General features: G+C 37.8%; 1 protein-coding gene across 2 annotated transcripts in view; it reads left to right on the top strand.

Moving 5' to 3' along the window:
* LOC110445598 (spatacsin-like) overlaps window positions 1-27,117 on the top strand; it is a 35,627-nt gene extending 8,510 nt beyond the window's left edge. Inside the window, exons 7-42 of one of the 2 annotated variants that reach the window (XM_021490280.1) lie at window positions 1,042-1,487; window positions 1,992-2,165; window positions 2,533-2,747; window positions 4,918-5,162; window positions 5,730-5,916; window positions 6,862-7,059; window positions 8,026-8,126; window positions 8,556-8,701; window positions 9,174-9,332; window positions 9,847-9,913; window positions 10,183-10,354; window positions 10,792-11,018; window positions 12,157-12,265; window positions 12,946-13,105; window positions 13,252-13,447; window positions 13,859-13,927; window positions 14,495-14,643; window positions 14,969-15,163; window positions 15,764-15,871; window positions 16,225-16,405; window positions 16,934-17,151; window positions 17,425-17,562; window positions 17,907-18,071; window positions 18,499-18,645; window positions 19,245-19,361; window positions 20,069-20,216; window positions 20,575-20,726; window positions 21,503-21,640; window positions 22,767-23,007; window positions 23,486-23,628; window positions 23,847-23,954; window positions 24,511-24,679; window positions 25,014-25,090; window positions 25,217-25,366; window positions 25,635-25,786; window positions 25,997-27,117. In XM_021490280.1, coding sequence (XP_021345955.1) covers window positions 1,042-1,487; window positions 1,992-2,165; window positions 2,533-2,747; window positions 4,918-5,162; window positions 5,730-5,916; window positions 6,862-7,059; window positions 8,026-8,126; window positions 8,556-8,701; window positions 9,174-9,332; window positions 9,847-9,913; window positions 10,183-10,354; window positions 10,792-11,018; window positions 12,157-12,265; window positions 12,946-13,105; window positions 13,252-13,447; window positions 13,859-13,927; window positions 14,495-14,643; window positions 14,969-15,163; window positions 15,764-15,871; window positions 16,225-16,405; window positions 16,934-17,151; window positions 17,425-17,562; window positions 17,907-18,071; window positions 18,499-18,645; window positions 19,245-19,361; window positions 20,069-20,216; window positions 20,575-20,726; window positions 21,503-21,640; window positions 22,767-23,007; window positions 23,486-23,628; window positions 23,847-23,954; window positions 24,511-24,679; window positions 25,014-25,090; window positions 25,217-25,366; window positions 25,635-25,786; window positions 25,997-26,186 — 5,957 coding nt within the window. In that variant the 3' untranslated portion in view covers window positions 26,187-27,117. Of the gene's footprint in view, window positions 1-1,041; window positions 1,488-1,991; window positions 2,166-2,532; window positions 2,748-4,917; window positions 5,163-5,729; window positions 5,917-6,861; window positions 7,060-8,025; window positions 8,127-8,555; window positions 8,702-9,173; window positions 9,333-9,846; window positions 9,914-10,182; window positions 10,355-10,791; window positions 11,019-12,156; window positions 12,266-12,945; window positions 13,106-13,251; window positions 13,448-13,858; window positions 13,928-14,494; window positions 14,644-14,968; window positions 15,164-15,763; window positions 15,872-16,224; window positions 16,406-16,933; window positions 17,152-17,424; window positions 17,563-17,906; window positions 18,072-18,495; window positions 18,646-19,244; window positions 19,362-20,068; window positions 20,217-20,574; window positions 20,727-21,502; window positions 21,641-22,766; window positions 23,008-23,485; window positions 23,629-23,846; window positions 23,955-24,510; window positions 24,680-25,013; window positions 25,091-25,216; window positions 25,367-25,634; window positions 25,787-25,996 lie in introns of both variants that reach the window. The other variant, XM_021490279.1, reaches the window with a different exon arrangement.
* The last annotated feature ends 796 nt before the right edge of the window (window positions 27,118-27,913 follow it).

The following is a 27,913-nucleotide window of genomic DNA, read 5'->3' as shown; positions in this document are numbered from 1 at the left end:
ATAGGGAAATAACACTTTTCGGTATATATTTTATATATTTTCAGCAGAAAATTGCTCAAACTTAGTCAGAATCATCTTGGGTAAATGAGAGTTTTACTTTGTAAAATTAGGATTCCTGCCCCATCCCCAGGGGCTAGGGCGGGGCCCCAAAGGGAACATTTACCAATATTTTCAAATTCTTATCCATTGATGACATGACAAGTATTGTATTTCACTTAGTTTACATGCTGATTTCCACATCACATCTAAACAGTAAAATAAAGCTACCAGTATCTATGATATAACTCAGGTGACCGCTAAGGCCCTTGGGCCTCTTGTTTGACATTAGTATTCGTTTCTTATTCATATAGCTCGTCAAGTTAATGAAAATCATGTTATCATTTACCATTTTGATACATAACTGACATGGGTAATTGAAGTGAAACAGTAGATAAGAACCTCATGTGAGTAAGATCGGTACTTAAGAATAGACGTGGGACAAACACACTTAGCTTAAACTGCAAATGTTGAATCTCCTGCTCCTTGTATAACGTGTGGCAGGTTTAACTGTACATAGGATTAAGGTCGCCTTCTAGCTTCGAGCTAGAGGGAATTTCTCTTTAGCTCAGTGGTAGAGCGTCCCACTAGGAACCTGGAGATCGAGGGTTCGATCCCCGGTGGAAGCACACTATTCTCTTTCCTGTTACAAATGTATAACTTACAGTATGTTACATTGACTTTGGAGTCATTGAACATACTGAGTTTATACTGCAGATGTTACGCTCCTTGTAGAACTCGCAGTATGTTACATTGACTTTAGATTCATTGAACATACTGAGTTTATACTGCAGACGTTACGTTCCTTGTAGAACTTTCAGCACTGAACCTACACTAGGAATGTTGGATCTCCAATTCCCTGTACATGAATCAGGAAATAGAAGATAATGAAACTGTTTGATGGCAAGTACAACTTTGATAATGAAAGGTCAGTTATATTAAGAAATTTCAACTGAAGTAAGACTTGCAAGTGTATACAGAATGTTAGTTTTATCTTCTTTTCAGTCTTTTCCAGTTCCAAACTGGCTACACCAACCTCTCCAGGAGTGACTTCCCCTTCTTGGTCTTTGACCTCTAATCACCATGACAACCTGATGCAGCTGGAGCCAGCTCTACAGCTACTGATTGAAACTGTAAAAATACATCTCACAGACAAGGGATCAGAAAGATTCTCTAAGAAACTGGCTGAAATCTTGCTTGACTTCCTTTATGAACTGTTGCATGATGGACTTAACTTACTTGATAAGGAGAAGGAATCATATGGACAAGAAGAGGAGGTGAAGTGTTTAAATATGGCCATAGAAAAATTGCTGGATCTCATTGGAGAGGTCAGAGGTTGTATAGACAAGCAGCTTCAGCAGAATTCAGGGTTGAGTGGGATGCCAGGGACTGCAGATCGTGTACCGGAGGCCGGTACTCCAGCCAGTGAGTGGTCCGGTATGTCAAAAGAGGTATGTACAGTTTAGATGCCTGGCACTAAAAGTAGATTATCAGATCAGGTATGTGTATATGAGATGCCATGGACTTGATATAAAGGTTGTCATACCTGTTCTGTGAAAGGATCTTTATGTCAAAGAAAGTAAACAAAGTATGTATTTTTTTCACAAAATGATAAAATCATTGATCTGTTTGAAAAATACCGTTTTGAGCAATTTCAGTAGTTAGGTTTTGTATCCCTGTTTATAGAGTGTATTTCATTTGGAGGCTTTTCCAGATGATGAGGAACATAATCTCTGCCCTTCATGCCTATAAATGTATATACATGTGATATATTTCAGGCTGTAATTGAGAGTTGAGTGACGAGGAATTGTATATCTGAACTACACACCTGTATAAATGTAATATTAATATATCTACCTGTGATATATTTCAGGCTATGATAGAGAGTGGAGTGACAAGGAATTATATTCCTGCCCTACAGACCTATATATGTATATACCTGTGATATATTTCAGGCTGTGATAGAGAGTGGAGTGACAGGGAATTGTATCCCCGCCCTACAGACCTACCTGTGCGACCAGGGACACAAGGCTGACCTGACTTGTATTATCAGAGCCAGCCTGAACAAAATTGTTCAGTACCTGTCGCACCAACAGACCAAACCAGCCCTCCTCATCCTTGCAAATCTGGTAATGTTAAACCAGGATCATCACATGTCTAGGATAAGGCTAGATTGGTTAGGGTTTTACTGACTTCTATAACTATAAATCTACAAAATGTCCTGTGTTTCACTTTATTTGTACCGTTAATATACGTTGTATGATAGTGCATAGTCTAGATGTGCATCAACAACATACAGACATGATTCGTAAGTAATGTATACTTGATTGAAATTACACGCCTCCATAAATTTTCATAAAGTATAAATACAAACGAAATGTAAAAACTGTATGTACAGTTGTATACTTTTACCGGTAAACAAGCTTGATGAGTTCTACATAAATTGCTTTATTCATAGCTAGAAATCACTTATGCATATATATGTGCTGTTGTCAGGGCCTGAATATTGACGCCACATTATGGGAAAAGGCCCTGATGTCTGTGAACAAATCTACACGAGACTTTATCATCAAAGAGCTACGATCCCGGGCACCACTGACACAAGAACAGGACGACCTTGTGACCTTTTGTGACTCCCTGTCTAAACACTATCCGTGTCAGTCCCACAGAGCTGCAGTGGCTGGCCTACAACAACAGGGTGGACCGGAAATGTATGTATCAACAGTTATAGTCTGGTCCACACATCTTTTCATTTTTTCACTGAATGTTTCACATACCATTACCCAAAACTTTAACCATACATGGGAATTTTTTCTGGTGTGACTCAGCTACCTTTAATAAATCTTATCAGAAAAGAAACCCAAACCTTGTGAAACTTGCCATAAATGGAGTTTATGTTGGGGTTTTTTTTCGTAAAGAAACCCATACCATATGAAAAGAATTCCATAGACGTTTTTGGAGTTAATTAGGTAATTATTGTTTATATTTTCTTATGTATTATTGATTTTTTTTATTTGAAATGTAACACATACATAAACAAATACAGCAGTTAACACTATTGAGTAATCCAGATATTCTGTGTGAATACAGTACTGGGCTCTGGATATCCTTTGTGAATACAGTACTGGGCTCCAGATATCCTGTGTGAATACAGTACTGGGCTCCAGATATCCTGTGTGAATACAGTACTGGGCTCTGGATATCCTGTGTGAATACAGTACTGGGCTCCAGATATCCTGTGTGAATACAGTACTGGGCTTCGGATATCCTGTGTGAATACATTACTGGGCACCAGATATCCTGTGTGAATACAGTACTGGGCTCTGGATATCCTGTGTGAATACAGTACTGGGTTTCGGATATCCTGTGTGAATACATTACTGGGCACCAGATATCCTGTGTGAATACAGTACTGGGCACCAGATATCCTGTGTGAATACAGTACTGGGGTCCGGATATCCTGTGTGAATACAGTACTGGGCTCGAGATATCCTGTGTGAATACTTAAGCATTGAACTGTTTTTGTATGTTATTTATGATCTATTTGAATGACACAGCTTTGCAAGCAAACAACCTAATGTGCGCTAGCGCATTATGATTTGTTTGTTTGCAAAGCTGTGTCATTCAATTAGATCATAAATACCATACAAAAACAGTTCAACACTTATGTTTACGTTTTCTCTGCCTCTTATGTTCTTTTTTAACTTATAATTTATATCAAAAATAAAAAATACCCGCCGTATCGACAGTCCACACAATTTCGATCAATAGTTTGAACAGCGTATTGTTGCGTGCTGATTGGAAAACAAAGTAGTACTTTGATATTTTAACAAACACTTCAATTTTATTCCACAATTCAGTATCAATACAATTGCGTATGATATGTCTATAGGGTGATTTAAGTTTATCAATAGAACTCTGAGCTAAAAGTTATATTTGAAATTGTTTCGATTTTTCCGCGGAACAAATTTTGCGCATGGACAAATACAGTGAACACCGTAAATGGAAGTTAACTCAAACTTTTCTCTTTGCTCATTTTGTGAAGAATCTAGGCGTGAATGTATTTGTTGATTGTATGGGAACCTGACAACAGTCAGTAGATTCTATAACATCCTCGTTATTTGACATGTCGTCAGAAACTGAGGAATGGTGGATGCGAGACGCGTGAAAGATAGCGTTTGACTTGAGTGATCTTGCGACAGAGCACAGGTTCGTTACAAATGTCTGAAATGTTTATGTGTGGTGTGACTCATATCAGTAGGTCTGTAACATATGTGTCAGTAGGTCTATATAATATGTGTATTTCAGACATTTGTAACGAACCCCTGTTGATCAGTGCAGTGTAACAGACGATATTTCTGATAAATTGCATGAGCATTAAAATTGTTTCCATTGCCGGCATTGGTGATTTCAACCGATGTGCATTTTGTACGATATTGCAGACATTGGTCTTGTTTTCGTTGTAATAAAAGTGTTTTTTATTTTATTTTTTATTTTGCACATACGTTTACAATGGCATTGTCAAATCTCACAATGCCCAGCGATATTTCAGCAGCCGTCATGTTTGTTTATATTTGATATTATAGTTCCGGTCAGTGTTGTATTAATACGCTAAGAATTGTGTCTCGTGATGCATGGTAATTAAAGTCCCATCAACGACACAGCTTTCAAAGAGGCTATATAGTGACAATGCCATGCAAATGTAAATACAGTACATTTAACAGCAACAGCATTTTCCATTTGGCTTCTATTCATATAAAGCTATATCATTCATAATTTCTCTCAGATGATGGCTCAGTTATGGCCCAAAGGCCTCTAATTTGTTAAATTGATGTAAGTATACCGATACTGTAATAGTGTGGCTGTATGTATTTTGTCTAGGTCGACTTTACAGAGAAGTTGTGGTATTCAGCTGGCTGACAAAAAGTATGACCTTTCTGAGGAATGTGGGGAGATAGACAGTGTACTTGAAAATGATGTCAACCAATCAGATGATTCCAAGGAGAAGATAGTTAACCAATCAGGTCGCTACTCGAATGTGTTGATGGGCTGGTTACAATGGTGGAATCCAGATACCCAGCAAATGGTCCTACTGGACACTAGAATAGAGGACAAAGGCTGGAGGGGTAAGGCTGGTCAGTTCTACTGGAAACTAGGGTAGGGGACAAAGTCCAGAGGGGTAAGGCTGGTCAGTTCTACTGGAAACTAGGGTAGGGGACAAAGTCTGGAGGAGTAAGGCTGGTCAGTTCTACTGGCCACTAGGGTAGGGGACAAAGTCTGGAGGGGTACGGCTGGTCAGTTCTACTGGAAACTAGGGTAGGGGACAAAGTCTGGAGGGGTAAGGCTGGTCAGTTCTAATGGAAACTAGGGTAGGGGACAAAGTCTAAAGGGGTAAGGCTGGTCAGTTCTACTGGACACTAGGGTAGGGGACAAAGTCTGGAGGGGTAAGACCTGTCTTACTTGACACTTTCTAGGACTAGGTCTGGAGGGTTAATGCTGGTTAGTCTTGATGGATGCTAGGATGGGGGGGGGGGGGGGGGGGGGGGGGGGGGACTCGAGGGGCTGAGGGAACAGTTTGAAAGACTAATTCGCACACCTACTTGAGGAATATCAATTTTGCATACTGATTACTGCTTCCTACTTCTTTATGACAAATCACAAATGATGATAACTTTGTATTTTTGTATTTACAGAGGAGCTGAAATGTCGCCTTGACCTAGTAGTGGATTACCTGGCTCGACACAACAAACTCGACATATTAAAGGACCTTATTGACCAGGCCGCTGAGTCGGGTAACCATACCATCGTTCAGGAAATACACAGTCAGGCCAGCAAGTTGACCGCCTTCACATTCCTCCAGGTCACTCGCTATTGTGTTCAGTAAGTGGGACTCTTGATTATGTTTGTTTAGACATGCATATTAGCAATGCCACTGTTATTTGTTTAAGAATAGATTTGGGAGGGTTAATAATTTTCAGGCCTGCAAAATCGAGTCATTAACCCTTCTCAGGTTTTTTTATTAAGATATTTAACAGGAAGTTGATTTCTGTTCATTTTTCATAAGAATGCTATATTCACTGTATGAAGTATCTTTAGCACTCCAAAATTATGGGGTAGAGGGAACTCAATTTATTGTGACTTTTTCCCAAGCTAGAAAAACAGATATTTTGCCTCCATTTTTGTTTTTTTCCTTTAGTTGTCGAAGGTGAAGACAAATGTTACATATGTATAGTTAGCAGTAGCGATAAGTAGACATGTTCTTCAAAGCCAGAAGTACAAAAATTTGGCAGTGCAAAAATATTCTGGTTTAAAGTAGGATATCCATAGAAATTTATTGGACATGATTTTATTCAATTCATCTCATTTTGAAATATTATATTGAATAAAATGCAAAATGATTTCAGAATCAGTATTAAATGTGCTATTTCATTAAGTTCAAGGTGACAAGTTTGCTTTAGAGTGGACCTGAAATATTTTCGCAGAGAAATATATGAAGAACATTACCAAAAATACATATCATTAAAGTTTCTGTTGTGACTATTATTTTTTTATAGAAACAAGCTATGCATGGGGCCATTCTGAATGATCTTTTTGTGACTCATTTTACAGAAACAAGCTATTCATGGACCATTCTGAATGATCTTTTTGTGACTTATTTTACAGAAACAAGCTATTCATGGACCATTCTGAATGATACTTTTGTGACTCATTTTACAGAAACAAGCTATTCATGGACCATTCTGAATGATACTTTTGTGACTCATTTTACAGAAACAAGCTATTCATGGACCATTCTGAATGATCGTTTTATGACTTATTTTACAGAAACAAGCTATACCTGGACCAGGCCGACTTCCCCATGTTGCTGGAACAGATGAGATATGTAGGAGGTCCTTTAGTTGTGCCACACCCACTGGCCTCCTACCCTGTCCACATCCAGGAGAGGTTTCATCAGGACTTCACCAAGTACTGTGTACACAACAACCTTCCCAGTCTCCTCTGGCAGTACTGTCTCCTTCACAGGTACAGTATACCTACAAACCCCAGGGCATAAAATCTCTGATGACAACATCGTATGCATCTTTGTGGTCAAAGGGAGATAATTGATTTTCTTTTGTAGGCAATATTTCACATGGCGTAAACAGACCAGGTGATGGGATTGATTCACTGCTTGATAATTACTGGAAAAGGGGTGTTTTTTGGCAAAAGTGTTGGAATTTGCTCAATATTCCTTGAAAACACCTCAAACTAATAACAGTTATTCATTTCTACGAGGACATTTTTCAATGTTTTGTGTAGAAATGAATTCATTATAAAATATTAATTGATGAATGAATTTAAATCTTATGATTTGTTTTGATTTGTGTTATTTAATTTATTTTGTGCTATACACTAAAAATGGGAAAGACTGCAAGAAAGAGCAGGAAAACTGCTTGATTTTTGTCCTGAATAGTTTGTGTGAACCGCGAACTACATTGAGAAGTGCATGAACTATTAAACACGGGAACATTTGATGCAACATTTTGCCGGTAAAAGAAAGTCCATGAGATGGTGTAATATTGTTGCCAAGTCCTACAACGTGTTTTTGATAAATTGAAAGTGTGACTGTGTAATATCCCTTTGTCTTTTTATGTTCAGCCGAACAAAAACACACAGTTTGATTCTTGTGGAAGTATGAAATAAAATCTTGAAACTGTTGTTGTATGTTGTTGACATGTAGGATGCAATATCTCCCTCCTCTGGTGAACAGGTTCTTGGCTGTCCCAGCTGTTTCTTTCTCGGGTAGGACTTTTGTATCAGACAAGGCCACATATAATGAATTCCTAGGCTCCTTCATACATGGAAATATCATTATAGTGATTAAATTTGAGAATGGCATTTGGTATATAGAAACGATCTTTTCAGCTTAAAAAAAACTTTTCTTCACCCTTCTTTTGAGACAGGATAGGGATAAACATCATTTTTCATGTATTTCTCTTCCATTTACAGGGTCCAGTCTGATGTCCTGTCCCGAGTGGCCCAGGCCTCCAGTGACCACCAATGGTTGGACTTCTTTGTCCACATGTACTCCGTGGCCACCAACCCCCACAGTAGGTATTGGTTAGTTATACTCCGTGGCCACCAACCCCCACAGTAGGTATTGGTTAGTTAGTGTCAGAAAACAGATGATATAACTGAACTTTATTCTTTATTTCAACTAACATTTTTATATAATATATTCTGGGCATCTCTTATCTATTGTGGATTTATCAAAAATTGTTAAGAAAAATATTGAACTCATTTGTGAAAATATGTACATTGCATATTATTGGTGCTAAGTGGTTGTCACAGACTACCCCTAGGGATGTTCATCTCTCCAGAATTACATGTTTGTACAGATTCAACACTTCTCCCATGTTATCTTAATGAATGGAGGTGTCATCTGATCTGTAACAAAAGAAACTTGCTTGATGAAGTGTAAGAAATAAACTTTATTGTCAAATATAACTGTTCATTAGACTTTTGATTCGTTACTATAGACACGGTCAGTATATGTGAAGCCAGCGTAGCCAATGCAGCCCTCACCTGGTCACTGGACGGTGCTGTCATTCCCGCTCTGATTGGTCAGGGAGAGGTCCTAACAGCCCTGGCAACACTTATATACTCACCACATACCCTACAACAGGTAAGTCTGTCATCCCTGCTCTGATTGGTCAGGGAGAATCCTAACAGGCCTGGCAACACTTATATGCTCACCACATACCCTACAACAGGTAAGTCTGTTATCCCCGCTCTGATTGGTCAGGGTGAAGTCATAACAGCCCTTGCAACACTTGTATACTCACCACATACCCTACAACAGGTAAGTCTGTTATCCTCGCTCTGATTGGTCAGGGTGAAGTCATAACAGCCCTTGCAACACTTATGTACTTACCACATACCCTACAACAGGTAAGTCTCCTCTTCACTCTCTGATTTGTTAGAACAAAGTTCTTAAAGCACTTGTGATACCTTACCTAGAAGTGAAGTTTAAATCATGTTTCATTTATAAAATTCTGAGGATATGAAAATACTCAAGTAAACACCAGTAATTTTGTGGAATTTTCACTTGTGAGAACAATTTTGTTGTGTAACAATTTTTAATTGGTCTGCTTCAGATTACTCCTGGGACCGACATGACAGCAATGTTTGGTGGACTCAGCGTGGAGGCTCTGGAGCAAGCCCTGCAGCCATACCCTAAACTCCATGTAGCTCTGTTCCCCACCTCCACCATCGACAAACCCCAGAATGATGTCACCATTTATCAGCTACTCAAGGTTTGTCCAGGCCACTACAATATTATTTGCAAGCTTTCATTTTCTGAACCAGACAATTTTGTTTGAGTTTTCACGTTTATTTAATTTGTCTAAGTGTACAGTATTTAGAAAATATGTTGTATAGAACAGGAAATTATTGGACAACTTCTCTTTTGTTATTGTTATGATTTTTTTTGATTGTCCTATAAATCCTGATACGTTTTTAAGGATAGTAAAAGAGAATTAGTACCAGCCCAGGTGACTATGATGTCTAGATTGCTTGAATGTGGCTGGGGGTTTAGGTTCCAATTCTGAAGGCAGCTTGATTCAGATGTTTAAACAGTGGAATTATCACTTCAACATTTTTAATAGAATCTTCCATGTAAACAATTGACAATGTATACTTAAAACAGTTATAAAAGTGCAGGAAACGTTTCCCAATAAACAACACTTACAGACATATAAAATTGAAATAAATACCAAAGAAAAATTCAAATCAGGTTTGTGTTATGCTAGAAATACTTTTGTTTTACAGGACAATGCCCCATTTAGTCCAAGTCGACTGTTTGGTTGGCAGTCTATGAACCGTACAACAGGAGAAGGTTTGTACACCCCCCCCCCTACTTTATATTCTGGGCACATTTTCCACTCTGGTAATGATACAGTCTTATGATATACCTAACTGTTAAAAACTACTCTTCTCTGTTGTGAAAACTGTATTTTAACTTCCTAGATGATCATAACGTATGACCAAACATTTAATGTGCCACACTGTTGTCACATGATTTAGATTAAACCTGTCCCATCGGCCACATCACATGACTAACATGTGACATTAAAGAGACATATGACATGTAACTCCTCCCTACAGAATCCCTGCGACAGCTGCCCCACTTCTCCATGTCGGAGCTGGTGAACCGATTCGCCTACACAGAGAGGATTAGATACACTTACTACCTACGACAAGGCAGACCGTCCTTCGCCTTCGCATCGTTTTTGGCAGAACAGCTTGACACTGACCCTACGACACTGTCCAACAAAAGGTGATATAACCTTCCTTTGTTTATCACCTCCATTTCTATTAAAAGTTAAATATTTTTCATAAAATATTCGACATTGGACAAATGAATGCAATATACATGTGTACTTACAAAATGTACTAAACTGAGAATCATTTTCAGAGACAACTAAATAAAATTTATTTAATTTGGAGGCAAGCTGATTTTCTTACGGTACATAAAATATCAGATGGACTTAATTATAAAGGATGTTAATGTGTTAGTTTAAATAAGATATATGTATACTAAATCTAGTACAGTTTGCACTAGCTTTCTTAAAAGTCAGAAAATAATAAATGATGTCAAAAGAAAATGTAAGGCATATCTTTGAAATATTTGGAGCACCTACAACTTTTTGCTTGAATTAGACTTTTCAAAGCTCTTGGAAAATGTTTTTTTTTACATTTTATGATTGTCCTCAGCATCCTGGCTGCATGTGGAACAGCACTTTGGATTGGAATAAAAAACTTTCACAACCCCCAGATTTCCTGTGCATGTGTCGTTTTCACAGAGATGCTTGGACAAAACAGCATCCTTATAAGGACATATCTGCAGGTAGGGCAGGAGATACTGCTCTACCTCAACAGTTGTTTGACCGGCAACATTGACCGCCGTAAGGAGCAGGCACGCCACAACGAGGCAGAGATAGGTAGGTTACTGGGGTCACTTTTCATTCACCACTAGAAAACAGGATTGGGTTTCTTTATTCATCATCTTCCCAACAACTTAGACTTAAATTGTTAGTTTATAAGATAAGGATCAATTTATAGTGGTTGTATGTTTTTTCTAATGATCCTTATCGAAAAGATACAGGGCTTGTTTTAACATTATTCAATTATAGCCTTTGGCTGAGGTCGATACCTGGATTTATTGACCCAAGAAAAGATATATTGACCGAGGACGCTGGACGAGATTAATATATCTTTTCTCGGGTCGATAAATCCAGGTATTGACCGAAGTAAAAGGCTACAATTGTTTTATTATTTTACAAAACAGTAATGTAAGCAATCTGAAAAAAACCCACAACAAAAAGCTTCGGAAGTGGGACGCTGCATTGTTTGGAGACATGTCATAACTCTATTTTTAGAAACACCCAGTCCTTCAACAAAAATCACGTGCTCCAAGTCAATATCAGTTTTTATCGGTGGACACGTGATGCACTCCTGGCCAATCACTTGTCGGGAATAATATGAAAAAATAATAATTACTGGTACAGCAGGTTTATCCCAACCAAAGGTTATGTTTTGAAGTTACCAGTTGCTCTGGGTTAAACAGAAACCTGTCTAATTACTTGATCTGTTGAACTAGAGAAAAATCACTGTGAGGTGGCAACAAGTGACAGTCTAGGTAGACCAAGACAATTTGTTCATCTGACAGGAATATATTGTATATTTATTTAATAAACACATAAATCTTGGTGGTTTAAAGACCCTTGTAATTCCGTCAGAGTTACTTCCCTTCCTAACCACCAAAACTTGACCTAATGGATCTCTATTGATAAAGTTCAAATTTACTTATTGAAATAGCAATTGAAAAAAAAAAAAAATGATACTGTTATATTTGTTATCTTCTATTGATGGTAAATACATGTTACATTCAATACATACAAGTGCAGTATAACCTGATATTACCAAAACTAATGTTAAGGAAAAATTGTAACGTCTGATGTGTTTTAAATGCACTGTATATTACTGATTATAATGACATACTGACCAATTGATCTGGTTCTTGCTAGTTGCCATTATATTAGGCTTTACTCTACATGTATTGTGTATTTGTACACCCAGCGTCCTGGCTGTGTGGCTGTGCGTTACATCAGAGGAAACAGGCCACTTTCCTGCTGGTCAAACTGGAGGAGGCCATTAGCGCAAGCCTTGATAAGGATGACATTCCTAGGTACGGTAGATTGATCAATTACTGGAATGGGAATCGTAGCACATTGTCATTGTCTAATCAATTGATATCTTGATATTTAACGTCTTTGGCCTTAGAGCTACATGTAGCATTCAGTCTGTAAAACAGTTGTGGTTCAGTGAGCTGGGATAACTCCATAACTCCACTTATATAACCACCACATATACATAGCACACTGTTCTGTTGGATTCTTTCGACGTATGTCTGCACATCCACAGGTATGTACTGTATACTGGGAATTTTCTCCCTCCATAACAAGGACAGGTTTATCATGACAGTGTAATTAGTATGCAGCAATAGTATAGTAATTACTTGTAAAGGGTGAAATTTACACTCGGCAAATATGGATTTTACCTGTGAAGGGCAAATATTTGACAGGGCAAGACATTTCCAGGTATACATTATACCTCAAATATGGATGTGGAACATTTCTTATCACTGTAATTCAGAGTATCTATGAGTAATAACTTTACCCAGACTATTAATCAAATCTTAAACTTGACCTAGACTATTAATTTACTCTATGTAAAACATAGACATACCCAGACTACCGCACACTAATTTGATGAATGAAATACAGGTCTATCTTTTAGAAACTTACATTTGTGTGTATATAATGTTGATACAAATTTAATCAGGTGAATATCTTGAATCTGTTGTAGCACAAGTTTTGAGGCTGGTCAGAAGTGGACGATAGCCGTGCTGTTCTGTCAGGTACTGCACATACAGATGACCACCAAGTTCCTGGAGGAGTGCTGCCAGGCTGATAAATGGCTGTCCTTCCTTTGGTTCGCTCAGACACACCAGTATCCTAAGGAACAGGTTAGTTCTCTCAAAACTTGAAGGAAATGTAGGAAAGTTACAATAATAGGATGGTTCGTCTTCTAATTTCTGTTTCTTTTATCATTGTTCACAGTTACAAAAATATAGATTTAATTTACAATCTTGTTCACCTGTATGTTTTGCAGCTGCAGAGCCTACTGTATAAATTCAAGAGTGTGCACCTCCAGCAACACTTGCACTATGTGATAGAAAATGCCGAGACTAGGGCTTGTGACCTGGGACAGGTGCTGACAGAAGGTCAAGGTCAGGCTGGATCAAAGGGCAAGGATGTGCGCTCTTCACTTTACGTCAGAATCGGGCTCAAGAAAGATGCAGACTCAGGTCAGTGACTGTAGATTTTACAGCAACAACAAGGACATCAGTGTAGATATAGATAATAACAAAATAGTTAGTGGGTTCAATCTTAAGATACAGGTTTTCACAGACAAGTCCAGAGACCACCTCTTCTGCCTCTTATATCTTTTATTTTGACAGTTAAGTGTTCTCTTGACAGTATCAATAGTTTGAAATTTGGAAGTAGAACAGACTGTAGTGTAAGTATAGTATTTTGAAGAGGTTTGGTTTGACATCTATCACATGTATATATCAGTACACTGCGCTAATATTTTTTGACAATTCTATTTCGTAGTGGTATTTTTTGTGCAATCATTTTTCTACTATATATTTCAATTGTGTTATGAGTATTGATTGGTTGATTTGCCTGTGGTCAGCTTGATACGTCTTGTGTTCCAGTGGACCTCAGTAGTGACGAGGAGGACCAGCTTACTTCTGTACAACAGGCAGACGACAGTGATAATGGTGGTGAGCACTGTTTGATAATATTCTCAATATTTATTTCCTGTTTAGTGTTATTTGGCCAAGGTCCAAGTGGGCCTCCTTGCTGAATTTCGCTGTAAAAATTATTGTGAAATTATGAATTGGTTTTTGTCTCTCTGCCACAAAGTGGAAGCGAGACTTAGGTGTTACTTTTCCGGCGACGGCTTCAACATTAAGTTTTTATGTTTAAGTAAGTTTCTCTGAAAGTATGAGTGCTAAACCAACCAAACTTGGACCATAGATGTATCTTAGGTAGTACATCTCAACCCATGCATCAAATACTGGATGCGGCATACTTTTCATGGTCCATTGGTTTTGTCAGCATCTCCAACAACATTATTTTTTTGCTTTTAAGTTAGTTTCTCTGAAATGTGCATTGATGGTCAAAGTGGGGCATAAGCGAGACATATTAATCCGACAGGCTTGTATTTCATATATTTGTATAAATGTATTTAATAGTATATCTGGTAGACTTTATAATTGATCAGCACTGACAAGGTGCTCCAAGTCCTATTAAAGTTTTATTCTGTACAATAACTCTGTATTTAACAGTCCTGATGGTGGACATAGACTCGGCACCTGACGATGTGTTCCGGGTTGTATTTGTGACACAGTCATCCAAATGTCAGTGGAGGTCACTGTTGCAGTACTCCATCATCCTGCGTAACCCGCTCTTCTCCGAACTGGCCGCATGTATCCCGGTAGGAAACCATATACTGTAACAGTGGAATTTTTCAAGTTTGGAAACGGTTGCATTTTTCGTGTTGAGTGAAAGTACCTACACATGATTTCTTTCTTATTCATAGATTATTTAGATTATAGATATAAAGAAGATAAAGATTTCAGAAAACTGTCCAAAAGTCACAATACAAAGTTTTCTATGGCCGAGAATTAACACCTTTACATTGTTAGTTGTGCTTTATTCCAGGTTAAATGAATGTCTTTTTAAGTGTAATGAAAGTCTTATAAAATTGTTGACCTTTAGTACATTTCAGTCCTACTTCATTACCCCTCTCTGCCTTCCAGGAAGCCTGTGGGTTACCCTGTCTGTGTGGCTGGCTTGTGGCAATGCTAGATGTCAAAGAACATGACAAGTTCTTGAAAAATTACGGAAAATCTGCGGGGAAATGGAACTTGCGTCATCTTGGTAGTATAATCGACATCTACCTCCAGAATAACTGGGTGTCTACACTGGCCAATGGCTTCCATATATTCCAACCGGTAACTATGAGATTTCTTTGATGTACATAAAAGATACAATTTACTGTTACCAATTAAAAATACAGTATTATATACTGCAGTCATTTATTTAAAGAGAATTATATAGGGTTGACCAAAATTTTTAAAGCCAAATGTGGAATTAAAAATGCTGCTTGCATACATCAATTCCGTCTTTGCGTATTGCAGAGTTATCTTCTCTTGGGAGCAGGTATTGTTACGTCACTTTTTTGTGAGAGTAACGTCATTAATTTTTGAGAAACCGACGTAATTTTCTCGCACAAACCAATGACGTAACAATCAATACCTGCTCCCAAGAGAAGATAACTCTGCAATACGCAAAGACGGAATAGGCAATCCTAGCTACTGTAGCAAACATGTTAAATGTCTGATATTATCAGGACAATGTCAGTATAAAAATAACTCTGTAAACCGGCAACATTTGATTTGTGTTACAGTAACATCATATCAGGAGACCTCACTTGTAGGCCTCTGAGTTTGATAAATAGTTATCCAGAATCTCCTGTTTTCATTCACTGCTTAAGGTAGATATAAAATCCAATATCTAGGTAATTTGATTGATTGATTCCCTTTGTTTTACAGGACAGTCCAATCATCCCCTTCTTCAAATTTTCTGCAGAGTTTTCAGAAAGGAGAAATTTTAGCCATTGTAAGATTTTACTGGAAGACTTTAAGGAATCTTTCCATCTGGTATGTATACAAATTAAAGGCATTTTGACCTTAATCCATGTGGAATAATTTGCCAGTTCTAATTCTGTTATTCAACACATATGTTTGGAATCCTAAGATATTTAATCCAAGGCAAATCTTATACACTTGAAATCAATCTATGTTTTAACCCATTCACATTTGACACCTTACCAACTCAAAAACCGGGCAAGTCCATTTTAAATATATACGGGTGAATGAGTTAAGGAACTCCTCAAGTTTCATTGTGGGAGGTGTGGTTATGATTTATATTGTTGTAAGAAATTCTTACATGAAATATAATAAATTAATTATTAATAAACTCAAAGTTCATTTGTCTCCCCCTGTAATGACAGTACTGCCATGACATCACACCAGAGGAGCGAGCCATTATATTTGGGGATACAGACTGGTTCCAACAGTTGGTGTTCAGGGTCCTCCAGCACCACTTCACACACACAAACAGCCTCTACGACATCCTCCAGCTTCTCCGCCTCCTGGACAGCGAGAGCATCGTCCTCGTCTTCAAGTTTGAGGGTATGACTTAATTGTCTGTCGAAGTTTTGTTACCTTTAGGGTTGAGGATATAACTTCATTATTAGTCAAACTTTTTGTCTTTAAGGTTGAGGATATAACTTCATTGTTAATCAGTCTTTTCATCATCAAGGTTGCAATTGATGCTATGACATCTTTGTTTATCAAACTTTTGATCTTCAAGCTGGAGGGTATAGCTTCTTTGGTAAAGTTCACCTCGTGGTCGTGGTCTAGTTTGAGAGAGCACATTCAATGTCAGCCATTTTTTTTTATATTCAAGATTTAGAAAATATTTTCGTGATTTATTTAAAAAGTGTTTAAAAAAAAATAAACTGTACTTTTGAAATTGAATTGAATTAGGTCCAATATTTTACCACACTAGACTCTTTCATTATCAAATTGTGTGGTCGCAGGCTAGCTGAGCTACCAGTGACTCTTCATCTGTCCTTGAACTCTTCCAACCCCTGGGCCTCCTGTTAGTAAAAACCTGAGTTGTTTTTATTTCATTGTTGGTCATTACTTCCGTTGTAGTACCAGACTTTGCCAGACTAGCACGGATGTTACAGATGGTGGTAAACGTACCAATCCCTGATGTAAACTTCGCCAGCCTGGTGTCTACTGAGGAGTCGGAGGTGGACGGAGAGAGTCGGAGGATCCTAGATGTCATGGTGGAGCGTCAGATGTTCCATCAGGCGAGGGAGTTCGCCCGTGAAGCGGGGCTGTCACATGATCACATCACTATGGCGGAGGTATATATATAACTATGGCATTTGCCTTTGTTTTGTCTATATTCTGTTTTGTTATTATTCCATGAATCGTTGATTATGGAACTATATAGTTTAAGTTGAGAGCATTTAGAAATCTTAAAACTTAACATTAAACTTTTGATAGTTTTCAAGTTATCACTATTAATACTGCTTCTGTATCAATTTAAAAAAAACAAAGTATATATTAAAGACTCTGTTCAGCCTTTCGAGGCAAGCCACATTTAGAGTATTTTCTGATTTGTGTTTCCTTCTTAGGTGAAAGATGAAAAATCCAAGCTAGAGTTATCTCCCCTATGGCATTCTAGCATCGTACGTAAGAGATTTTGGAAACAGTGTGCCAACTCTTTTCTAAACTATAAATTGTCTGTGGAGCAAGCAACAGACTTCTTTCAGGTAAGTAGGGCTTATCTTAGATACAGTTGAGATCTTTGGGTACGTATATCACATGTTGTCAAGATATTGAGGAGTTCTGGAAGACTGATTGTAATTTTTATAATATAATGCTTTATGTCCTAAATGTTAGTTCATGTTTGAGGGAATGATTTGTACTCTGAAGGTTAACTCATGTCTGAGAGAATGCGTTATATCATATTTGATTCCGTAAGAAGGAATGCTTCTTATTCCCAATGGAAGCTCATATCGAAGAAAATACCTCCTATCCTCAGTATTAGCTCCTGTTGGAGGAAATGATTTATATCAAATGAAGCTCATATCTGAGGTGTCACTTTATGATACAGACTGAGGCTGGGTTGGTGGAGAGCTATCAGGAGAAGGCGTACCTGTACCAGTTATGTGTCCAACACATGGAGGCCCTGGCCCGGACCGACATGCTCCAGCTCATTGACCAGACTTACCACACGTTAAGCATATACAGAATCAGGGCCAAGATGGAGCAGATACAGGTATGACCTGTCAGTAACTGTATCAAAAGTGTAATAATGTTTTATACTTCTTAAAAAAACCCAGAAACTGTTCAAGTAGTTTAAATATGTTTATTCTATTTTTTCATGAATTCCTTGTGACCATTCTATAATTTGGGTCCCCTTGCCTGGGTGTTGTTATAAACATGTACTTTATAATGTAAAACAAATATCTTTGAAATATTTTTATGGGAATAAGATTGCAGGGTATACAGAATCATGTGTATGATTTAACTCATTCAAAACTATTTACAGATGGTTTAGAATTGAAAATGAGATGAAGACATTGGCAATGCTGTGTTGTGTTTGTAAATTATACTGTCTGTCAGTACTCTAGTAACATCTGTCTCTCTCTCTCTCTCTCTCTCTCTCTCTCTTTCTCTCTTTCCCTCTCTCTCTACTAAAGCAGGGAGATAACAGCGACGATTTCATGGAAGACATTTTTGAAGATGATAGCAGTCATCTACCGTCTGACACTCACGACCGGAAGAAGGAACTACTCAACTACGGCAAAATGCCTCGTGAAGATCAAGTCTCCAATGAACTGACAGAGGAGGTAAATAGACATCTCACATTCAGCAGTATGTTGCCATATACCTAGTCAATGAGGCCTTCTTCATTAGACTATTTTTCGTTTAAATAATTACATGTATACTTATTCCTTTTACTTTGATTGATCTTGGTTGATAACATGATACAAATAATCTCAAACATGTTTACGGTTCCAACCGATTTTTCAAAACTCACTTCATAAAAGTAAGTTTAATGATGTATTTAACATACTGATTTTTGTTATATTTCTTATTTAAGTTACATGTTATGAATACAGTCAAATCTGCTTGAGAGACCACGTCTATTAAACAACTACCTGCTTGAGAGATTACATTTATTAAGAGACTACCTGTGTTAAGAGACCAATATAGTTGAACCTGTAATAAGCAGCCACTTCTAGAATTTCAAGGTGGTGTCTGAATAAGTATTTGTAATTTTACTGTGAAACCTTTGTGTTCTTTATTCATTATTTGTATGTTGACTTATTTTTAAGTCATGAGCTGTTAATAAAGATTAAACTTTGTAAGTTCAACTCGAAAATCTTCGTATTATCATGACTCTGTTCATTACATTTTGTGTCACCTGTGTGTATTGTATTCACAGGAGAGGAAGGCACTTGACCTGCTCATACAGGAACTACTGGACTCTGGTCAAGTGATAGAGAGCTGTAGACTGGCCACCGACTTCCACTTCTACTCTCGGGACCTGGTCATCATCCTGGTCAGTTAACGTCCTATGTTGTTCCTCTTTCGTATCAACTCAGTGATATGATTTTATCATTGTGTGTTTATTGATGTAGTCTATTATGCCTTTCTGTGGTTATACAGTAGAAAATTGGTATTAGATGGATATTTTGTCCTTGTGTACAAAAATAATGGAAAATGGTAGAGAGTCCAGTAATCTACATTGTATCGCCTTCAAAGAACAAGTGTTCCATTTCTTTGGTATTTTTCTGTCCTGGAGTTGCTTGCCAAAATATATATTTCAGATATAAAATAATCCCTGCCGTTGGGGTGTGATCCCCTGGACCTTTTATTCATAAAGCATGGATCTTACCCACTGTACTACAGAATTAGTCAGGATATTTATATTGATACTTTTATGCAAAATTACAATGACTAATGTGGGGAAAAAAATAACAAAAAGGCATGCAACCTTAGGCTGTCTTTGTACGAATATAAATTTTAAAAGAAAATGCCTTTTCAAGGCCTGCATATAATAAAAAAAATTGATGGGATTTTTTTACCTTAAAGAAATTTTCCTTGATTTTTACAGTACATTTCATTTAATATCATATCACTTAATGTTTTCTATGAACAATCTTTAGTAAGACAATTTCCTAATGTTTTCTATGAACAATCTTAAGTAAGACAATTTCCTATGTTAAGACGTGTCTGTGATGACCAGGAAATGTTCTTTTTCCACAGACGTGTATCCGACTGGCCTTGGGAGTGGTCACTGTTGGGGAATCAATGGACATGACCATGGTCAGCCTGTTGGCTGAATCCACTGGACATCGCAGGTTGTCTATGGCAACCACTCAGAATATTGGCAGGATGAACAGGAAGGCCTCTAGTAAGTATAGCATACATAACAACCGATCAGGGTTTCTTTAAGTCCTATCTGATCTACAGTGTACACTATATTACAATCTTACCAATATCATTGTAGAAATAGTCATGAAGATTTATTGTGATTATCATTATATTCAGAGAGATTTATTGTGAAACTGGGAAACAAATCACATCTACAAATTCAGAACTAAAGAGAAATACAGCCAGGACCATTGAGCCTTTTGTTTTCTACTCTTTACTAAATGGAATCTGACTTTTCCTATGAGGAGAGATCAGTTCATCATTTGTCTTTTAATGTAATGTTCACCCTAACTAATAAGTATACAAACCTACCTCTGATATAATGTTGTCCTCCCCAGTGGTCAGTCTAGCATCTGTGGCGTCCACTACCTGGGACTTCCTGCCAGTTGGCCAAGAGAAAAATGTAATCACTATGGAGGCTTTAATTGACCACTGTCACCATGGAAACCAGTGCTGTAAACAAGTTCTCAACTGTTACGTCATAGCAACAGTGAGTATGTCAGTGAGACTGAACGTCATAGCAACAGTGAGTATGTCAGTGAGACAGAACGTCATAGCAACAGTGAGTATGTCAGTGAGACTGAACGTCATAGCAACAGTGAGTATGTCAGTGAGACTGAACGTCATAGCAACAGTGAGTATGTCAGTGAGACTGAACGTCATAGCAACAGTGAGTATGTCAGTGAGACTGAACGTCATAGCAACAGTGAGTATGTCAGTGAGACTGAACGTCATAGCAACAGTGAGTATGTCAGTGAGACTGAACGTCATAGCAACAGTGAGTATGTCAGTGAGACTGAACGTCATAACAACAGTGAGTATGTCAGCGAGACTGAACGTCATAGCAACAGTGAGTATGTCAGTGAGACTGAACGTCATAGCAACAGTGAGTATGTCAGTGAGAAGGGAGTATGTCAGTGAGACTGAACGTCATAACAACAGTGAGTATTTCAGCGAGACTGAACGTCATAGCAACAGTGAGTATGTCAGTGAGACTGAACATCATAACAACAGTGAGTATGTCAGTGAGACTGAATGTCATAACAACAGTGTGTCAGTGAGACTGAACGTCATCTTTGATAACATTTACACATTCTATTATATAAGTCATACATATTTTTCTGGTTATACTTAGTTATAACTGAAATACATTACTAGACTATGAAACTAGTGAATCAAGTCATCAAAGGTTTTGAAAAGAAACAAAAGAAAGGATTTTTTTCTTCACAATTTCTCTGTTGTTACAACTGTTTCTGCCTTCCACAGGTCCTGGACAAAGGTTATGAGGACGTGGTTTTAGCTAAGGAGTTTACCATCCTCAAGGAACTTCTCCAGACAAGTCTCCCTCAGAGGTTCTGGCTTGCCTCCGAATTCCTCAGCAGCAGCTCTCTCACAAACTCACAGGTACGTAGCCTCCAAGTTCCTCAGCAGAAGCTCTCTCACAAACTCACAGGTACACAGCCTCCAACTTCCTCAGCAGCAGCTCTTTCACAAACCCACAGGTACACAGCCTCAGAGTTAATCAGCAGCAGCTCTCACAAACTCACAGATAAGCAGCCTTAGAGTTACTCAGCAGCAGCTCTCTCACAAACTCACAGGTAGGTAGCCTCCAACTTCATCAGCAGCAGCTCTTTCACAAACTCACAGGTAAGCAGCCTCAGAGTTCCTCAGCAGCAGCTCTCTCACAAACTCACAGGTACACAGCCTCAGAGTTAATCAGCAGCTCTCTCACAAACTCACAGGTATACAGCCTCAGAGTTACTCAGCAGCAGCTCTCTCACAAACTCACAGGTACACAGCCTCAGAGTTAATCAGCAGCTGCTCTCTCACAAACTCTCAGGTAATGGACTAAGGACACTGGAGCTGTGTTTGTTCTGTGTTTTATCAATAGTCCAATGCTAACTATATATCAGTCATTCACCTTGGAAATCCAAGGGTTCTGCTCTTGATAAACCATCATTTCTACAACCTTGAAATCTGGCATGACAAAATCAAAGGCTCTATAGGAACCACCTTGTGAATGATATATAAGTACACTAGTCTGATGTCTTTGAAAAACATGAAAGAAATAACATGTTAACATAACACACTGTTAAACTTGACCACCTCTGAAGTCTGGGTGTAACTCCTCTCTTAAAGGACAGTGATCAGCCTAGCTTAATGTTGTCCTGATTTTTTTGAAGCTGATCAGTCCTTCAGAATTTTAGATGATTTTATTGGTGCTTTTGCTGGTACAAAGCATACAATCATTCCTATCACAAGTCTTTATAAGTGAAGTAGTAATCATCGACATACATAGGCTGGAAATAATATACTGCAGGAGTAACAATACAGATATAATATACAATATTTACTACAGGTATAATATACAATATTTACTACAGGTATAATACACAATATTTACTACAGGTATAATTTACAATATGTACTACATGTACAATAACGAAAGGATTACATCAGTAGCATATAGGGCCAATGTTTTCACCAGTATTTTAATAATTGTTGCTCTTTTGCTTACCTTTTTTCCTAGGTTGCTGGTTTCCTCTGCGACTCCATTGTTTATGCATACAAGTACACATACGGTAGTGAAGACCTACCTCAGACTGACCCTGCCCACACTCAGGGGGAGAGGGATCTACTGTTTAACCCCACAGAGGACGGAGGTGTGGCTGGACAGTTTGTGACCCTGTGTCCTGACCCCTCCATTCTCGGGGTCAGACTGCTGGACGTCGTGACCGGAATGTCTGAGGAACAGCATATAACCACTGCATGTAGGTTTATCAGTTATTGACTGAAAGTGAGGTCAACAGTAAGGTTGAAGGACCGGCGGCCTAATACTGACACCATATATAAGTTACGTAGTTATTGACAAGTAGCAAGGTGAATAGTTAGTGTTTTTAACCCAAGTACTGTACACCATGATATTTCATCTAGTCAAACTTTTGCATTTCACCAGTATAATCCATTCTGTCCTACTGTTATTTTCACTCTTCACATGTTATTACTGTATAAGGAATAATGTGTACTAATATTAACTTCCATAATAAATTCATTATGGAGGATGAAAAATAAAAAGTTAAACTGCAGCAAAAAGTTACTGCATAGAGTATTTATATATTGTAAATCAAACTTGTATAGAAAGCTTTTCAACGGAAGGTATATTTGTAGTTATTACATTTATATATCTCTAAATAAGTGTGTTTAAGTATGAATCTGCAGTTATATCTCCTGAATATTTATATGTTACAGTGCTGTCGGTCCAGACAGAGCTACTGATCCTGTCCCATACCTGTCACACCACCGCCTGTAATATGGAGGGGATCTCCCACGTACTGAGGTCAGCCCGCACCATCACCGTCAGCCTGGCCAACACACAAAACTTCTCACTCATGGTATGTCCTCCTCTAAACTTAATCAAGTGAAATTGTGCCAAGACTGGCTTCATCTGTTTAGATTGGACTCCTAGTGGTCAAGTGTTTTCTCTGTAGGGTTCCACACAAACACCTGTCCTCTAGTTCAAGATTAACAGATTTCAGCAAGGACTATTGAACCACCTAAACCCAACTTGCCCTTTGGACTAGTATAATTTGTAATTTATTTGCTTTAACAGGTACGGCTGCTGACAGGGGTCGGCAGATTCACTGAGATGACCTATATATTCGACAGCCTCAAGATGAATGAGCATTTTGAGCTTCTGCTGAAAAAAGGCATAGAAAAGGTAAGTGGTCTTATGACATCAATTAGACTAACTCCTGGTTGTTATTGGATAAGCATGCACATCAAAACATGTTTATGGATCAAACTCCCTGCTTGTACATGTTTGTATATTAGGGAGTTCTGATTTAAAACTTATTGAAATTCTGATATATACCGACAGTATGCAATGTTTGGGAGTTTTGATAGATACAATTTGTACTTATGATATTCAATATAGTTTAAATTTCCTATACTATAATCCGTCCCAAAGTGTTTGCATATAGTTGCTTTCATGTCTAAGCCATCTTCATATGACACTGGCTGATGCAAGGAGGCTGAACCTAGAACAATTTCTTTAAAATAATGTTTAAAGTAGGTGATCAGCATTAATATATATAGAAAGTAGTTATCAGTTTATCCAACTTCAAGCCATAAGTAATTCTCAATAATAGCTTGTTATTATGATTGATCAATGAATATTTAAAGCAGGATGTTATTATTCAACAATTTCACATAATTCTCAACTTTGTTATTCGTATTGTTGTAACAGTTTCAGTATGATGTGGTTGATATTTTAGGAAAACAGTTTGAAGATTGCTTTGCTAGACTACCTGAAACGTTACCATCCCTCAGACATCGATACCTACGACATGGTCGCACACAATTTCCTCATGCACCGTGAGATTGCTCAGATGCTGGAGTCGCGAGCTCGTAGAGGGCTCAACAAATACAAGGAAAAGCTTCTAGGTATGTAGGTAAAATGAGGCTTAATTGTGAATCACACAGTATGTAGGTAAAATGAGGCTTAATTGTAAATCACACAGTATGTAGGTAAAATGAGGCTTAATTGTGAATCACACAGTATGTAGGTGTAGCTCACTTACTTCGGGACATCATCATATGACCCTAGTTGTTACAAGGATGTTAAACCAAAACAATCAAACATAGTTTGGGGATACCACAGTAGTTAGGTTGTTACAGCTGTGTGTCTCAATATAACATTGATTAACAATATCTAAATGTCTCTTTTTGTTTACTCTAAATTATCATGCTGTATGAGCTCCATGATTTTGTGCTGTAGAAAACACAACCGAGATAAAAACGGACCTTCAGAATATTGTACAGGATTTCACGGAGGCTGCTGAGAGTTACTACAAAGTGAGTAATTTGAATGTTTTTACTCTGACATTAATTTCAAAAAATGATTTCAAAGAAAATGAAAAGAATAGCATTACTTAAATGGTCTCTTTCCTGACACTGTTTATGGTATTGTTTGGTCCTCAGGAGAGCTGTCTGCGACATGCCCAAACCTGTTTACGTCACGCTCGACTGGTCGCTCTCCAGATCCAGCACCTCAACCCGGTACTGCCAGTCATCCATCTCTCACCAGGGGGCGCTGAAAAACTCATAGCCTCACATCCAAAGTTTCTAGAGGTATGTTACCTCCGTTTCACATTCACAAGGGATGATGACAAACGTTTATACCTATTACCAAAGGTTCTTGAGTTAGATTTAACTCATTCACCCAGGCCTGAAGACACATTTGAACTTTTCCACTTCAAAGGATGGAATAGTTTATTATGAAATTTCATGGGGTGAATGAGTTAATATAAGATGACAAACAATGACCGAATACTGTTTTGCAGTAACATGACGCTTATTCTTGTATCATGATGTTGATATTTCCTTTGGTTTTCTTTAGGCTTTGATTGTGAGCGAGACTTATGGTAAAAAGGGAAGTTGGCCGAATGCTCTGTGTCACAATGTACTGATGGGTGGAGAGTTCCGGTACCTGCAGGACTTCAAGTCTCGCATCAAACTTACTACCTCCCTGGTGTCAGAAACCATAGAAAAGTAAGTGAACAGACCACGAAACATAAACTCGCATCAAACTTACTACCTCCCTGGTGTCAGAACCCATAGAAAAGTAAGTGAACAGACCACGAAACGGAGAAAATACATCTATCATGTCTTAGACATCTTTCATTTGTTTATCAATGACAATCTTCAAAAAAGAACTTTAGATTAAATGTACATTCTTACATTTATTTCTTCACTTGACAGATTCCAAGTGGAACAAAATCACTCCACCCAGTCCCTGAACAACCTGAAGAAATTCCTCGAGACTCACTGTAGGGATGTCAAGTTAAAGTACAAAGTGGCACAGGACTTCGGATTCCGAGATCTCCTGAGCACCATGGAGAAAGGGGACAGTAGCAGCTATATCCAAGATCTGGTTCACATGGCAACATAAACTTGGCGTCTCGTGATTCACAATTTTGTGTAAATACTTAACTTTGTCTTACTCTTATGATTTGCTGAGGATTTTCAGATTTCAAGTGAAAACGGGTCCATTTAATAGCAAAAATTGAATACACAGAAAACCAGCAGAACACAACATGTCGATCAAAGAAAATGTGCCAAACTTCAAGTAGGATTAAAAAATGTTTGCTTTATATGATGCCATCTGTCTTTCATATTCGGCATTAAGTGCAATATAGTGTGATAAAATGACCATGAGGGGTATTTATTTGAACTTAAAATATATTCTATTTAATTGTAGACAACTATATTGTATATCAGTGCTTTAATTAGGATATATAATATAATTTAATATATAAGATACTATTATCATATTTACTTTGTCCAAAATTTCAAACTTTGTCTAGCACGTGACTGATTGCTATTTTCCCTGTCAAGACTGTTTAGTATATAATTGTAGTAGCTAGTCTGGTACATAACTAATGGCTATTTTTCTGGCTAAGACTTTTTATAGTTTGTATTGTATGTCACTAATCGCTATTTTTCCTATCAAGTCTGTCATACACTTTGCGAGTCAGTACATGACTATTTGCTATTTTTTGTGTCAAGACTTGAGAATCTTGACCAAATCAGTATACAATTGGTTGCTACTTTTTCCTACCAAAAAAAATGGATTCGGGTTTGATGAGGAGGTCAGAATAGAAAGAATTTAATTGTATCATGTTGTGTTCTTAAATTAGAGAAAGCAAGCAACAATTTACAAAAAGTTAGTTTTGATAAATATTGTTGTTCATATTTCTCCTTTTTTTGTGTGTTTTTTTGTTACAATGTTAAAGTGTTCTTTCAATAAATACTCATTGTTGCTTTGTAGGGAGAATATATGAAGTTGAACTATGGTAATAAAAAGTAATTTAGAAAAATAATGAGTGTCTTTTTGTATATTTTATGGTACCTTCCACCTGTCTCCTCAACTTAAAAAAAACTCCTCAGTACAGAGCATCAATAAAACAGTATACCACAGTGTCGATAGACTAAGGAAGAATACACCATAACATCAACATATAAAGATGATACACACCATAGCATTAGTTGACTTGGATAAAATATACCATAGTACCAAAGGACAAGGTCTAAATCTAACACAAATATAGCTTATACATACCACAGGTCAATACACTAAGAGAAACTGGAGTACCCACAGAAAAAAACCCATCTGGTTGGGCAGTTGACCCAATACTCTTTCACGTACGATCAGGTATTGAATCAGGGCTGTCTTGGTAAATTGCCAGCAGGTCATATACTGCACCAACCAACCACCAGACCATATATACATTGTACACAATTGCTGGGCTTAAAGAAATGAATACATTTATGCTACAAAGGTTGGCTCAGGGATCCGGCTGCAACCCTTGGGACTTGCTCCTTGAGTCACAACATTGAAACAGTTGAGATCACATACTAAAAACCATAATTATATAGAAGTGCTTTGCATGAAGAGACCGATGCACACGTATAGTAAAAATTGGCTCTGGAATCCAGCCCCACCCTGGGTTCTTACTCCCCGAGTCATATCATGGAAACAGTTGAGATATCCACCCTATAACCATATATGCAATTGCTAGGTACAATTGTATGAAGAGACAATACACTCATGCTGCCAGGATTGGCTTTGAGGACAACCCCCACCCCTGGGGACTTGCTCCCTGGTTTCTAATATGC

This window comes from Mizuhopecten yessoensis, unplaced genomic scaffold (assembly GCF_002113885.1).
Source record: "Mizuhopecten yessoensis strain PY_sf001 unplaced genomic scaffold, ASM211388v2 scaffold2329, whole genome shotgun sequence".
Classification (NCBI taxonomy): Eukaryota; Metazoa; Mollusca; class Bivalvia; order Pectinida; family Pectinidae; genus Mizuhopecten; species Mizuhopecten yessoensis.
The sequence above is the reverse complement of the archived record's forward strand: the minus strand, read 5'-3'. Positions and strand labels throughout refer to the sequence as shown.